Genomic DNA, 14,248 nt, shown 5'->3' with positions numbered 1-14,248 from the left:
GAGTAAAATTCTGTAGGCTGTTCGGGTACGAGTATGCTTTCATAACACATTAAACTAATGTCATTACTAAGCAGTCAGGTGCATAGTAATTTTTAATAGGTGTGTAGAAGAGCAAAATTCAGCAACTTGAAACTTGAAACTTGCTGCTGAAATTCCCTCTTCTGCACAACTAGAAAAAGTATAGCAGCCCTGTGCTCTTTCATCTTGCCCCCTAGTAGTCTCACTGAATTTAGTAACCAGTGTAATGATTACTGACAATGCAGTTCCATGCATTGGTTGCTGCCGCTTCGCCGTGAGTTTGTGGGGAGGGCTCTTCCCCCTGCAAGCCCATTCTCCACCTTGGGCCTGGGGGCGGGCCCCATACTCCACCTCAGCATATAAGGCTCCAAGGAGGCCTCGGGACATTGCGGCTGCCGCTCTGCTGTGAGTTTGTGGGGAGAGCTCTTCCCCCTGCAAGCCCACTTCACCAGGCCAGGGGGCGGGGCCCACACTCACCACTGCCACAACTTTAAGGACACTGGTGCTGCTGCAGCAAATGTTTAAAATGTTTTTATATATTTTAAAGTGTTTTAAAAGTGTTTTTACTTTTTACTTTGTTGTACCACCATAAACGGTGGTTTTTATCCATGTATTTTTATTTTGTTTTGTTTTATTTTGGGTTGGGGTGGGATGGTTGTTGAGTGGGGTGGGGATTGGTTTTGTTTTGGTGTAATTGTTTTTTGTTTGTTCGTTTGCTTTTATATTTTGTAAATGGAGGCGAGTATGAAGCTTGGGATTCCTACTGTGGAGGGGCGAGGGAGGTATGGCGGTGGGGGCAGATGTCATAGGCGAAGGGGATCGAGATACGGATATGCTCGTACCCCTTCCAATCTGCGCCCCATCCCGAGAGACGAGGGTAGGGTGAGCAAGGATTACTCACCTCCGTCACTGGTGTTGTACAATGCCAGGTCTATAGGCAACAAAACCGCCACCCTGCGAGATTTCTTCATCTCGCAGGGGGTCGACCTGGCTTGTGTGACGGAGACCTGGGTGTGCGAAGGGGATACTGTTACCTTACGAGAGATGGCGCCCCCGGGTTTCTCCGTCCTCCACCAGTCGCGGACTGTGGGCCGGGGGAGAGGGGTGGCATTATTAATCCGGGAAGATTGTTCTTTCAGGGCTCTACCATCGCCATTGATCCCCGGCATTGAATGTGTTGGCCTAGTGTGGGGCTCCGAGGTGAGCTTGGCTGTCTGGCTGGTGTACCGGCCACCTAGCGCACCAGCAGCCACCCTGTCAGGCCTGCTGGAGGCGGTGGCCGGCTGGGCCTTGGAGTTCCCTAACCTATTGGTATTGGGGGACTTCAACATCCATGCTGATGCCACTCCCTCCTCACAGGCTCTGGACCTGGTGTCTTCCATGGCGACACTAGGGCTCTCCCAGTTTGTTTCGGGCCCCACACATCAAGCAGGCCACACGCTGGATTTGATCTTTGGCGTCGGTATAGATGTGATCATGTTTCCTTTGATGAAGGTGCCATGCTCTGATCACTACGCTCTGAAAGCCAGGATTGACATTCCACCCCCACCCTGCTTAGGTGGCGAGCCGATTTGGGCTCGCCCGCAGAGGCTGATGGACCCTGATAGATTCCGTCAAGCCTTGCGGGACCTTTCTCCCCCTGGCGACTCATTGACTGAGCTTGTTGAGGGCTGGAATACCCAGCTCCTGGCAGCCATCAATGAGATCGCACCTAAGCGCCCTCTGCGACCCCGCAGAAACCGGGCTCCCTGGTTTACCGAGGAGCTCCAGAAAATGAAGCGGGACCTCAGACGGCTAGAGCGAGTATGGCGGGGTGCCCGTGACGGAGCTTCAAGAACATCTTATAGGGTTTTTACGAAAACCTACGAGATGGCAGTGAAGGCCGCTAAGAAGTCCTACTTCTCGGCCTCCATTGCATCCGCTAGCTCTCGCCCGGCGCAATTATTTAGTATAATTCGGTCTTTAACGTCCCTCGAAGGACAGCCAAATTTAAATAACAATTTGACACACAGCTGTGAGGCATTTGCGAGCTTTTTTGCAGAGAAGGTCCTGTTGCTCCGCCATGACCTCCCTGCCAATTTGGATACAATAAAGGAACTGGAGGCCCCTCGACTGTCCTCGGGTCCAGTATTGGACCACTTTGACCGGATATCCCCAGCCGATGTGGACAGACTCCTCCGAGCTCGAAAGCCCACCACTTGTCCTCTCGACACGTGCCCGTCCTGGCTGATTAGAGCATGTCCAGACGAGGTGCGGGCCCCCCTGGGGGATATCATCAATTTGTCCCTTGGCACCGGGACATTCCCAGGGGAACCGAAGGAGGCAGTGGTGCGCCCGCTTTTAAAGAAAACATCATTAGATCCCTTACATCTATCCAATTACCGCCCGGTTTCGAATCTTCCATTCCTGGGTAAGGTGATTGAGAGAGCAGTTGCTGAACAGCTTGGTAGGTTTCTGGATGAAACATCGGCTCTGGATCCATTCCAGTCTGGATTCCGCGCTGGTCATGGAACCGAGACGGCTCTGGTCGCCCTAACAGATGATCTCCACAGGCAGCTGGATCGAAGCGGGTCGGGGCTGCTGATTCTTCTAGACCTGTCAGCAGCCTTCGACATGGTCGATCACGAACTCCTGGACCACCGCCTTGCCGACGTGGGGATCCAGGGCACAGTCCTTCAATGGCTGTGCTCGTTTCTCTCTGGTCGGGGACAGAGGGTGGCGCTTGGGGGGGAATTGTCATCCCGCCACTCCTTGGTGTGTGGAGTGCCCCAGGGTGCGATACTCTCCCCGATGCTTTTTAACATCTTTATGTGCCCCCTCGCCCAGCTTGTCCGGAGTTTTGGGCTGGGCTGCCATCAGTATGCTGATGACACCCAACTCTATCTGTTGATGGATGGCCATCCTGACTCAGCCCCAGACACACTGATCAGATGCTTGGAAGCTGTGGCTGGATGGCTACGTGGGAGCCGGTTGAAGTTAAATCCTTCGAAGACAGAGGTCCTCTGGCTGGGACGGGACGATATGGGATTGAGGGGGCAACTCCCATCTCTTGTGGGGGTGCAATTAGTGCCAGCACCGTCCGTTAAGAGTTTGGGTGTAATCTTTGATACCTCCCTCTCCATGGAGGCGCAGATTGCAGCTATAACAAAGGCGGCATTTTTTCATCTCCGCCAAGCTAAGCAGTTGGCTCCTTACCTCTCTCGCCCTGACCTAGCCACTGTGATCCACGCGACGGTCACCTCCAGACTGGATTATTGTAACTCGCTCTACGTGGGGCTGCACTTGAGACTGACCCAGAAACTCCAGCGGGTGCAGAATGCCGCAGCGAGACTCCTTACGGGGTCTTCGCTGCGAGATCACATTCATCCGGTGCTATACCAGCTGCACTGGCTCCCGGTGGAGTACAGGATCAGGTTTAAGGTGCTGGTTTTAACCTTCAAAGCCCTATACGGCCTAGGACCCTTGTACCTACGGGACCGCCTCTCCTGGTATGCCCCACAGAGGAACTTACGGTCTTAAAATAAAAACATCTTGAAGGTCCCAGGCCACAGAGAGGTTAGGCTGGCCTCAACTAGAGCCAGGGATTTTTCGGCTGCGGCTCCAACCTGGTGGAACGCTCTGTCACAAGAGACAAGGGCCCTGCAGGACTTGACATCTTTCCGCAGGGCCTGCAAGACAGAGCTGTTCCACCAGGCCTTTGGTCAGGGCGCAGCCTGACTCCCTCCTTTGGCAATCTTTACAAAACTTTAGTTTATGGTTGCCATCAATTTTGATTTTAATTAATTTTTATAATGTTTTTATAATGTTGCACTATTTTAGTGTTGTTAGCCACCCTGAGCCCGGCTTCGGCTGGGGAGGGCGGGATATAAATAAAATTTTTTATTATTATTATTATTTACTTGGAACTAAGTTCCATTGTGTTTGTTAGGGCTTACTCCAAAGTAAGGAAGTTTACAAATGTGCTGTTAGAACTTAAGATTTATTTATTTTTCGGCGGATCACCAGGTTGATGGCTCTGGGATAACTCAATTGGAAGAGCATAAGCATCAGGGTCATTTTGAATCAAGGTGGTGGACCGAAACATGACTTCAGCATTATTCTAAACAAGAAATAATTTTACATTGAAAGACTCATTGGGAAAAGTCTTTGGCATACAATTTCATATGGTCTGTGGCTTGGTGAAATGTTTGGAGCAAAGCTAATGGCTTTGAGATGAAATAATATCTAGTGTGGGCGTAAAACACAGGTGCTGTCGTGAAAAACCTTTTTTTAGCATCTCCATGCTTTTGAGATGCTTGATCAAATTGTATCTCAAGTAATCCATCTGACCTTTTAGAATCATTTGCCTTCCAAGTACTTTGGAGAGTATAATCTGGGTGTATAACTGGAGCGTCCAACGTATTAGGTATTTTGGCATACCATCATGGGCTAGTGATCTCCCAGCAACATTGGAAAAATGTCCCTCTAGTGTTGGCATATTACCATGCTCTGTGACAACCCCTCTTGCATAAGATCAATATGGTTCATTCTGAGCACTTGATTGGTGGCCCAGCAAATTATGGGCTTGTGGTGTTGTCATAGCTGATGAAGGAACAAATGTTGCATTGCGGGAATGAAGCATGCTGTGTGGTCATTTCACTGATAATGTATAAATTGTTTTGCAGACCCATATAAGGATCAGTTAGTCTGATGGATACCATTGGAAGGATAAGACATCAGCTGCATTGAATGGGACATGATGTCCTTTTTGGAAATGAATTATGCGTCATTAAGTTTTGATATCTGCCATGGCCATTTGTTTATTTACTTGTTTACTTGGCTTATTTACAAATCCATGATAAGCTATGATTGTTCAATCCAAAGGAAATAACATAGCTTTTCTAATTCTAAAAGAGCTTTCAGGAGTGTGTAATTAATATGACCATGGAGAGCATCATACTGTGATTTCTCCTTACCTGAAGAAACTTTGAAGGGCATGAAGGCAGCTCAGAATAAGCTGACTCCAGCTTTTGAAACTGGCAAATACTTAAGTGAGCAGAACATAGCCATGCTACAATATTTATAAAAAGAGCATACAAATCTAACATAGGTTGATGTTGATTCATAACCAAAATTTTGTTGCACTCATCTTGTCCCTTAAATTGCAAACACTTGATAATAGCCAACATGTATGATGGAGGCAGTAACTGTAAGCAGAAACTCAGATACAAGCCTTGGTAGGATAGGAATTGAAGTAAATGGACCACCAGAGCCAGTCTACATGAGTACCAGTGTGGAATAAGTGTCCTTTGAAGCAAGCATGTGAAGCAATAAATGTATCTGGAGAGGGAATAGCCTGAGCAGTAGGCAAACAGGTGGATGGACAAACAAATAGGGAATCTGATCAGTCAAGAGCAGGGTCAGCAAACTTTTTCATCAGGGGGCCGGTCCACTGTCCCTCAGACCTTGTGGGGGGCCCGGACTATATTTTGGGGGGAAAATGAACTAATTTCTATGCCCACAAATAACCCAGAGATGCATTTTAAATAAAAGCACACATTCTGCTCGTGTAAAAACACCAGGCAGGCCCCACAAATAACCCAGAGATGCATTTTAAATAAAAGGACACCTTCTACTCATGCAAAAACACGCTGATTCCCGGACCGTCCATGGGCTGGATTTAGAAGGCGATTGGGCTGGATCCGGCCCCCGGGCCTTAGTTTGCCTACCCATGGTCAAGAGAATAGACGTTAAGCAGGAAAAAGAAGAGGCAGGCTGACTGGTAGAGGTCCCGAGAGCAAAGCTTGACTCTTGCTAGTTTGCTCACCATTCTGTGTGTTTTATTTAATTCATACAATAAAAAATGGAATGTGTCTTGCTACCAATTCATGAATTATAATGCTTTCAGCTATTATAACATTTTAATGAAAACAACACAACAGGGTTCAGCCAGAGGCAAGGATGGATAAGATGGCCTTGCAGCATAGAAGTAATTTTGGTTCATCATTAGAATATTTCTAAATGAGTTTAAGAAAAAATATTTTACAATGTGGATCCTCAAAGCATAGTCATTCTTTCTTTATTACAGGTCAACTCATTCCACTGGCAGTGATGCAGCTGCTTAGAAATGCACCTAGCTAGCAAGCAACATTTGTTGCAAAATTATTAGGCAACTGTAGTTGCAGAAGCAGGTTTTTCTACACTTGTTAATTGTTCCTTGTGACTCCTTACTGTGCCAAATGTTTTACAGATCTTATCTCATTCATCTTCACAACAGCCTGGGTGGTAAGCTAGTGTTTTTATTTCACAGTTAGAGTTTGTAGGACACTGAGCTATGTTGTGCAAAACTACAGACGGACGCCAACAACTGAGTTTCTGCCCGATTGAGCCAATCTTTACATTATGTACTGATTCTAAAACCTTGCTAAGAGAGGATGTCTGCACCACATCACTTTCATATGATTTGCTTTCATATCTTTCCTGTCTTGTCCTCTGTTATCCATCACTCCACATCTGGTTACTTCCTACCAAAGTTAGCAGCATCCCATTAACCTTGACTTGATAGCCCCCCATATTAGTCTGGAAAACTTCTTTTAAACTTTATAGACATGTCACGTTCCTGATTCTGACTGTTAACCCTCTTGAAAATAAATAAGATGATCATTCCTGGGATAGTTCAGTTGGTAGAGCATGAGACTCTTAAATTTAGAGTTGTGGGTTTGAGCTGCATGTTGGGCAGAAAATTCTTGCATTGCAGGGGGTTGGACTGTTGGAATTCTGCCTGGGTCAGAGGAATGTGCCACAGCGTAGGCACAGGCAGATATTCCTGTCGACCTCCCCGCGTCTCCACTCTGCTGATAAGCAGGCGAGGTCCGGCGATTCTTCTCAGATGTATGAGAGGAACACACCGTTCTTCCTCTCTCCCCTTTAGTGTCCCCAGGGAGGGGAAAGAAGCAGACAGAAAACTATTTACATCATTTATTTCTGCCTCTTACATCAGTACAGAGAATCATGTCTGCACTCAACAACAGCAAGAAGAAACTCCTCCCAAGTACATCCAGTACGGGTCATATGACACACACACACTGAGCTAACATCCGGTGCTCAGTACAGAATGGACTGCCCCTTTGTTCCCATGGCAACAGTCACAAACATCCTGTCTGGCTTTCCAGCCACAAGCAGCTGGCTGAGCTGCTAGAGCCTTTGCTTGCTGCAGCATTGGTGCTTTATGGTAACATGGACCAGATGACTCTTCCAACTCTACAATTCTATGATTACTTCTATGAATCAATATATATTCACGTATGGAACATTTTAGGGAAGCTTTTAATGTTTAATAGACTATTGCATTTTAATATTCTGTTGGAAGCCACCCAGAGTGGCTGGGGAAACCTAGCCAGATGGGTGGGGTATAAATAATAAATTATTATTATTATTATTATTATTATTATTATTATTATTATTAAAAATAATGAATACAAGATTTTCCTGGTTTGGATATGTTGTGTGTTTGATCCTGACCAACTCTGCACAGCTCTGCAGGGATGTAGCTAGCTGCTCCAGCACGCTGATGTGCTTGCATTTCTTATATATTGCTTTTCTCCTTCTGTGCTGGTTCTACAGCACCTATATGCATAGTTCCATTAGAAAAGGCATAGGCAAACTTGGCCCTCCAGATGTTTTTGGCCTTCAACACCCATGATCCCTAGCTAACAGGACCAGTGGTCAGGGATGATGGGAATTTTAGTCCCAAAACATCTGGAGGGCCGAGTTTGCCTATGCCTGCATTAGAATGCAAGTAGTTCTGTTTGTCTTTACTTTTATCATACTATGTGCCTCATACTAACTTTAAGTGTTCTGTCCCCCTACTCTAAGAATGGGGGCCAAGTCTGTCCCTATTTACAGCTGCATCCTTGCACTCCCCTTCCGTCTCATGTTGACTTGTCACCACCCTCTTTGGATCTAGTTAGTCACAGCGCTGTGGTGGTTGGGGTCTATAGTGTGTCTGGAGTGGTGTTTGCTTGCATCACAGCCATGCCATACCTTGCTTCATCAAAGAGTTAAGCCTGTTCCATGTATGGCCATCTACAGATGACCTGCAAGAGCTCATGAATCAAACATAGCCTTGAGTTCTGATGTGCGTTAATTTTCAATCAAGGTATTGCAGTCACACTTGTATACCTGAAATAAAAGTCCTTACATGTTCCTTGAAGAAAAACACCTCCCTTTGCAAAACCAAGAACTTAATGTATAATCAAGAAGATACTAATAGAAGTGAAATACAGATGAGTTAGCTTATGAAAGGACTTTAAGCAGTGTTGGATTTCATGGGAGAACCCTGTGTCACACAATACATGCATCCAAGTGTTTTATCTCAGTGTTATCTGCTTGTGACCCCTTTCTTGGTGCCCAGTTAAAGAAAAGCAGTTGGCATCGGCTGGCTCGCCAGCTGCGCATAACTATGGAAAAGCAGCAAAGAAGATTACAAATGGCCTTGTGGTCAGTATTGGAAGCTTAAACAAATTATACAACCCACCCACCATTCTTGGCCCTCTTATTCTTGTTAACAGAAGGGTTTGGTGTGTTTTTTAATCATGGGAGACTGATTTATTTGTCTTAAGTTTCTGGAACTGTTATACTTTTCTGGAACCCTGACTTCAGAGAGAAAAATCCCAGCAGAATCAGTACATTTCATTATTATTCTTTTAAACAGCCTGAGGAACATGCAGGAGTAGTAGTAGTGGTAGTAATAATAATGATGATGATGATGATTATGATAATAATAATAATAATAATAATAATAATAATAATAATAATATATTATTTATTTATACCCTGCCAATCTGGCTGAGTTTCCCCAGCCACCCTGGGTGGCTCCCAACAGAATATTAATAATAATAATAATAATAATAATGATGATGATGCGACAAAACATCAAACATTAAAAACTTCCCTAAACAGGGCTGCCTTCAGATGTTATAATGGAATCATGAAATGGAATACTCAGGATGAAACCGTGAAATCTGCTATGATTAAATGGGCACAAGATCTAGGATATAACATTATGTTTGCTGACTGGGAACAGTTGTGGACCACAGGCATGAAATTTACGGCATGTAATGCCCTAAGAGAGAATATTATGAAAATGATATACAGGTGGTACATGACACCAGTCAAGCTTGCAAAAATTTACCATGCGCCCGATAATAAATGTTGGAAATGTAAAGAAAATGAAGGTACTTTCTTTCACCTTTGGTGGACGTGCCCAAAGATTAAGGCTTTCTGGAAGATGATATATAATGAATTGAAAAAGATATTTAAATATACCTTCTTGAAGAAACCAGAGGCCTTTCTCCTGGGCATAGTTGGCCAATTGGTGCCAAAGAGGGACAGAACTTTCTTTATGTATGCCACAACAGCAGCAAGAATACTCATTGCAAAGTATTGGAAGACACAAGATCTACCCACCTTGGAAAAATGGCAGATGAAGGTGATGGACTATATGGAATTGGCGGAAATGGCTGGCAGAATCCGAGACCAGGGAGAAGAGTCGATGGAGGAAGATTGGAAAAAGTTTAAAGACTATCTACAGAAATATTGTAAAATTAATGAATGCTAGAATGATGTTGGATCGAAACTAAGTGAACTTTAGCTGAAAGGTTACAAGGAATATGAAAAAATGGATTATTAATATGTAAAAATCTAAAACTACAATACTTTATGATTAATGATTAGGATACATAAAGAGGGGAGGGATTTGCTGAACGAAATAATTGAACTGGAATACAAAAAAGGGAGGTGTGAGGAGGTCCTGGAACTAAGCAAATGAAGGTCAAGTAATGGAAGGAATGAATTGTTTTTAAATATTTTTACTTTGTATTTTCTTTTTGTGTGTGTGTGTTTTGTAATATTTTGAAAACTTCAATAAATATCTTATAAAAAAAAAAAACCAACAGATGTTATAATGGAATCAGAGAATTGTAGAGTTGGAAGGGACCCTGCAATTCAGGAATCTCAACTAAAGCATCCATGACAGATGGCTATCCAACCTCTGCTTAAGGGAAGTCCACCACCTTCCGAGGGAATCTGTTCCACTGTTGAACAGCTCTTGCCGTCAGAAAGTTATTCCTGATGCTTAACTGGAATCTTCTTTGTGTAAAAATGCAGTGGAGGGTGGTCTGTGTGAATATGAAGGGTCTTGGCTGCTCATTTTCCTTTACAGCTTACCACCTGATTGGTTTAGTTGCACTTTTCTGAACCCTTTCCAGCTCTACAATATCCCTTTTCAGGTGCAGTGACTGGCCTTGGAACAGTCACTGCCTGTCAGCCTGACCTGCTTCACAAGATTGCTGTGAACATAAGGAGGAAATATAGGCCCCCCCTTGTAGTTATAAGAGGAGGTTGCTTTAGGCAACTGGTAGGACAGGTATTGCCAGTTACCTGGAAGCAATAGAGGAGCTGAGGGAAAAGAGCATTCAACACCCTGGGTGGACCATGCTGGAGGCTAATATAATAAAAGTTGTAGCACTGCCTAAGCTCCCACAATACTTGCCTGAAACAAATCCAGGGGCCCTGGTGACAACGGACACCTCCCAAAAGTTGCCCAGTCTTGCTTTGTTTAAGCCCTGCTCTTAATTCCCAGGGCTTCAGTTCATTATTTTGGGGATGGGCAATAAACCTTCATGCCAAGGTGACAGAGGTGAGCTCATTGTCAACTGTGTATCCTCTCTCTTGCTTTGATTTACACACCACTTTAAAAGCTGGAAGCTATTGACTGTTTCAAGAGCACCACTTGACCCATTTTCCCTATCTGATTTTAGTGAAAGAGCCCCAGACAAAGTCCCCTATGCCCCCCAATGCCACACCGATACAAGCTAAGCTTGTTTGAAGTGGTACCAGCATGCTCTATCTCAGGGGAACCTTTGGTCCTTCATATGTTATATGACTATAATTTCCATCAGCACCAGCCAGCACAGCCAATGGTCAAGGATGAGGCAGCTGTAATCCATTAACACCTATAGGGCCACAGTTTCCTCACCCCTTCTCTTTAACATCAAGCTACTACAAAAGCATGTAAACAGGTGTTCACATAGAACCCTTCAGCTTGTTCTCCATGTCCCTTTGGTCTATCATAAACTGGCTGCTCTGCTATGTATTCAGATTTTTACCCTTCTGCTACAGTGCAAAAGTTTGAAGATGGAGTCAGGCCACCCAATGTTAACCAACTCACGGTGTCAAGCTCATTGCAGAGAAAGGTTCCCCACGCACTACAACCCCAGTTATTGACTACGTTATGTTGAAAAGCTGTATAGTGGAAAGCTTAAAAAATAAATGAGATGCTGAGTTAGGAGATGCTGAGCCCTATAGTGTGTGTGTGTGTGTGTGTGTGCGCGCGCGTGTGCATGTGCGTGTCAACTGGAGTTGTCCTTCTGTGAGTTCAGGCTTAGGTTTGATAAGTGCAGTGGTTAAGTGAATAAAAATAATATGTGCCTTTCTTCCTGTGAAAGTTAGTAGAAATGGTTAAAATGAAGTCATCAATGAGTGGGGACTGGTGATGAAATGTGGATTGGACCCAGTGTTCACGGTGCATTCAGGTACATACCCAACACACACAGAAAGCTGGAGAGCACAGCGGACCTAATGAATCCTATAGGCAACAGACTTTGCTCCAGGAGTTAATATCCAGCTCAAATACTTGAAATTCCCCTTACCCAAGTCAGGAAACCTCTTGATCAATATCAACAAGTTTGTGCTATTTCCTCGTGCTGGTGAATGGAGGTTTATCGGTTGTCATTCTCCTAATGCAATTTGCCTGTCCTTCCTTTAGCTGAAATAAAAAAATTCCTTCCTGTAGCACTTTAAAGACCAACTGAGTTAGTTCTTGGTATAAGCTTTCGTGTGCATGCACACTTCTTCAGATACACTGAAACAGAAGTTACCAGATCCTTCTATATATTGAGAAGGTGGGGAGGGGTATTACTTAGAAGGGTGGTGGGAATCGGAGATTGGCAGATAGCTGGGATGAGCCTGTTGACGACTCTTAACGACTGTAATAGGTCTTACAGGAAAAGGCAAGGGGTGAGAAGGTGAGAAATGGCTTAGTCATGTATAATGAGATAAGAATCCGATGTCTCTGTTCAGACCAGGTTTCTCCATTGTTTTAAGTTTGGTAATGAGTTGTAATTCAGCAGCTTCTCTTTCCAGTCTATTTCTGAAATTCCTTTGTAGTAAAACAGCTACTTTGAGATCTTGTATAGAATGTCCTGGGAGATTGAAGTGTTCTCCTACTGGTTTCTCTGTTTTGTGATTCTTGATGTCAGATTTATGTCCGTTTATTCTTTGGCGTAAGGTTTGGCCTGTTTGTCCAATATAGAGAGCTGAAGGACACTGTTGGCATTTGATGGCATACACAATGTTAGACGATGAGCAATTAAATAGTCCTGAGATGGTATGTGTGATGTTGTTGGGGCCAGTAATGGTGTTGTCCGGGTGTATGTGGCAGCAAAGTTGGCATCTGGGTTTATTGCAGGCTCTGGTGCCAGTGTCCGTGTTAAGTCTGGTTGTAGTATTATTGTGGGTTAGGAGTTGTTTAAGATTGGGTGGCTGTCTGTAGGCAATGAAAGGTCTTCCTCCCAGAGCTTGAGAAAGAGAACTGTCATTGTCCAGGAGAGGTTGTAGATCTCTGATGATGCGTTGAACTGTTTTAACTTGGGAGCTGTATGTGATGACTAGTGGTGTTCTGTTATTTTCTTTTTTGGGTCTGTCTTGCAGCAAGTTCTCTCTGGGTATCAGTCTGGCTCTGTTGATCTGTTGTCTAACTTCATCTGCTGGGTATTTTAGTTCTGAGAAGGTTTGCTGTAGATCTCTTAGGTGAGAGTCTCTGTCTGTAGAATTGGAACAGATGCGGCTGTAACGTAGTGCCTGGCTATATACAATGGACTGTTTGGTATGTTTGGGATGGTAGCTAGAGGCATGTAGATATGTTTGTCGGTCAGTTGGTTTACGGTATAAGGTGGTGTCTATGTGTCCATCCTGTATTTTTATAGTAGTGTCCAAAAAATGTATTTCTTGCATAGATTGATTCATTGTAAGGTTGATTGTGGGGTGAAAATCATTGAATTTCTGGTGAAAGGTGTCCAGGGTCTGTTGACCATGTGTCCAGATGATAAAAATATCGTCAATGTATCGTAGGTACAAGAGAGGTTTGAGTGGGTAGGAGTTTAGGAAACGTTGTTCTAAATCTGCCATGAAGATGTTGGCATACTGTGGGGCCATGCGGGTGCTTCCTTTAGCTGTTAGCGTTCTGTGTGCAAATAGCAAAATGTTAACTCATCAAAATGTTAATTCATTCCAAAGGTGTTCTCTGCATCAGTGATCAGGATGACTAAGATTTGTAAAGGGCATAGAATCTTTGCTGTGCTTTTAACGTTACTTGGGAGCAGCAGCGGCACACCCTGCCTGACATGGCCACACCTCCCCAGAGCTGAGCAGCTCGCCAAGGGAAAGGGAAAGAGCCAGAGGGAGAGCAGCCACTCCAAAGGACTAGCTGTTCCGTTCTGTTCTTGAGGAAACTATAGCTTTTCTGGGCTGCGGAGACATTTCATCTGGAGAATACAAATGGAGTTACAAATACATCAGAGCTCTGAAAATGGTCAAGGTCCGTCCCGATTGAGCCTGCCCTGCTATGTAAATTGTCTCACAATACGGTATAGTTTAAACAGCGTACAGGATGTTATTCTTGATTTATTCAAACAGGAAACAAATTAGGGAAGTTTTGTTGGACTAAGCTAGGCGTGTGTCTCATATGGGTTGTTACATTCTTAACAGGAGTACTCGGTTTCTCTGTGCAAGTACATACTGTTCTTGTTTTGAATTGGTAGATCTGGTTGCCATTACGGACTTAGCAGAAAGGAAAGCACTTTTTATAGGTATAGCAACTGTTAAGTAACCCCCCTTGTCCTCTGCAATAGACATGTCTGATCTGCATGTCTTGGGATGACTGATCAAGTGCCGTAGCTTGAACATGATTAGGTTTGAACTGACTGCTGCTGTTGAAAGGACAGGCAAGTTTTCAACATATGCAGTAGTTAAAATTGGATTATATTTACAGCTCAATTTATATATGGAGCAAGGTTTACTGACTGTCTTTGAAAATGGAATGAAATACAGTAATCCCTTCATCAAATCTTATACCAAATGAAAACATTCTTTACCCTTGGTGTTAACCAGCAGTGAGTTGCAGCCTGCATTT

General features: G+C 44.2%; 1 protein-coding gene across 35 annotated transcripts in view; it reads left to right on the top strand.

Annotated features, from left to right (window-relative positions):
- ABLIM1 (actin binding LIM protein 1) overlaps positions 1–14,248 on the top strand; it is a 208,211-nt gene that overhangs the window by 40,341 nt on the left and 153,622 nt on the right. For 31 of the 35 annotated variants that reach the window (XM_081006003.1, XM_081005993.1, XM_081005992.1 and 28 more), the window contains exon 1: positions 13,503–13,654. The exons of 3 other annotated variants lie outside the window; for them this stretch is intronic. In XM_081006003.1, the coding sequence (XP_080862129.1) occupies positions 13,615–13,654 (40 nt within the window). In that variant the 5' untranslated portion in view covers positions 13,503–13,614. One more of the 35 variants, XM_081005997.1, reaches the window with a different exon arrangement.

The sequence above is a fragment of the Podarcis pityusensis genome, assembly GCF_964106645.2.
Source record: "Podarcis pityusensis genome assembly, chromosome: 5".
In the NCBI taxonomy this organism is placed as follows: domain Eukaryota; kingdom Metazoa; phylum Chordata; class Lepidosauria; order Squamata; family Lacertidae; genus Podarcis; species Podarcis pityusensis.
The sequence above is the reverse complement of the archived record's forward strand: the minus strand, read 5'-3'. Positions and strand labels throughout refer to the sequence as shown.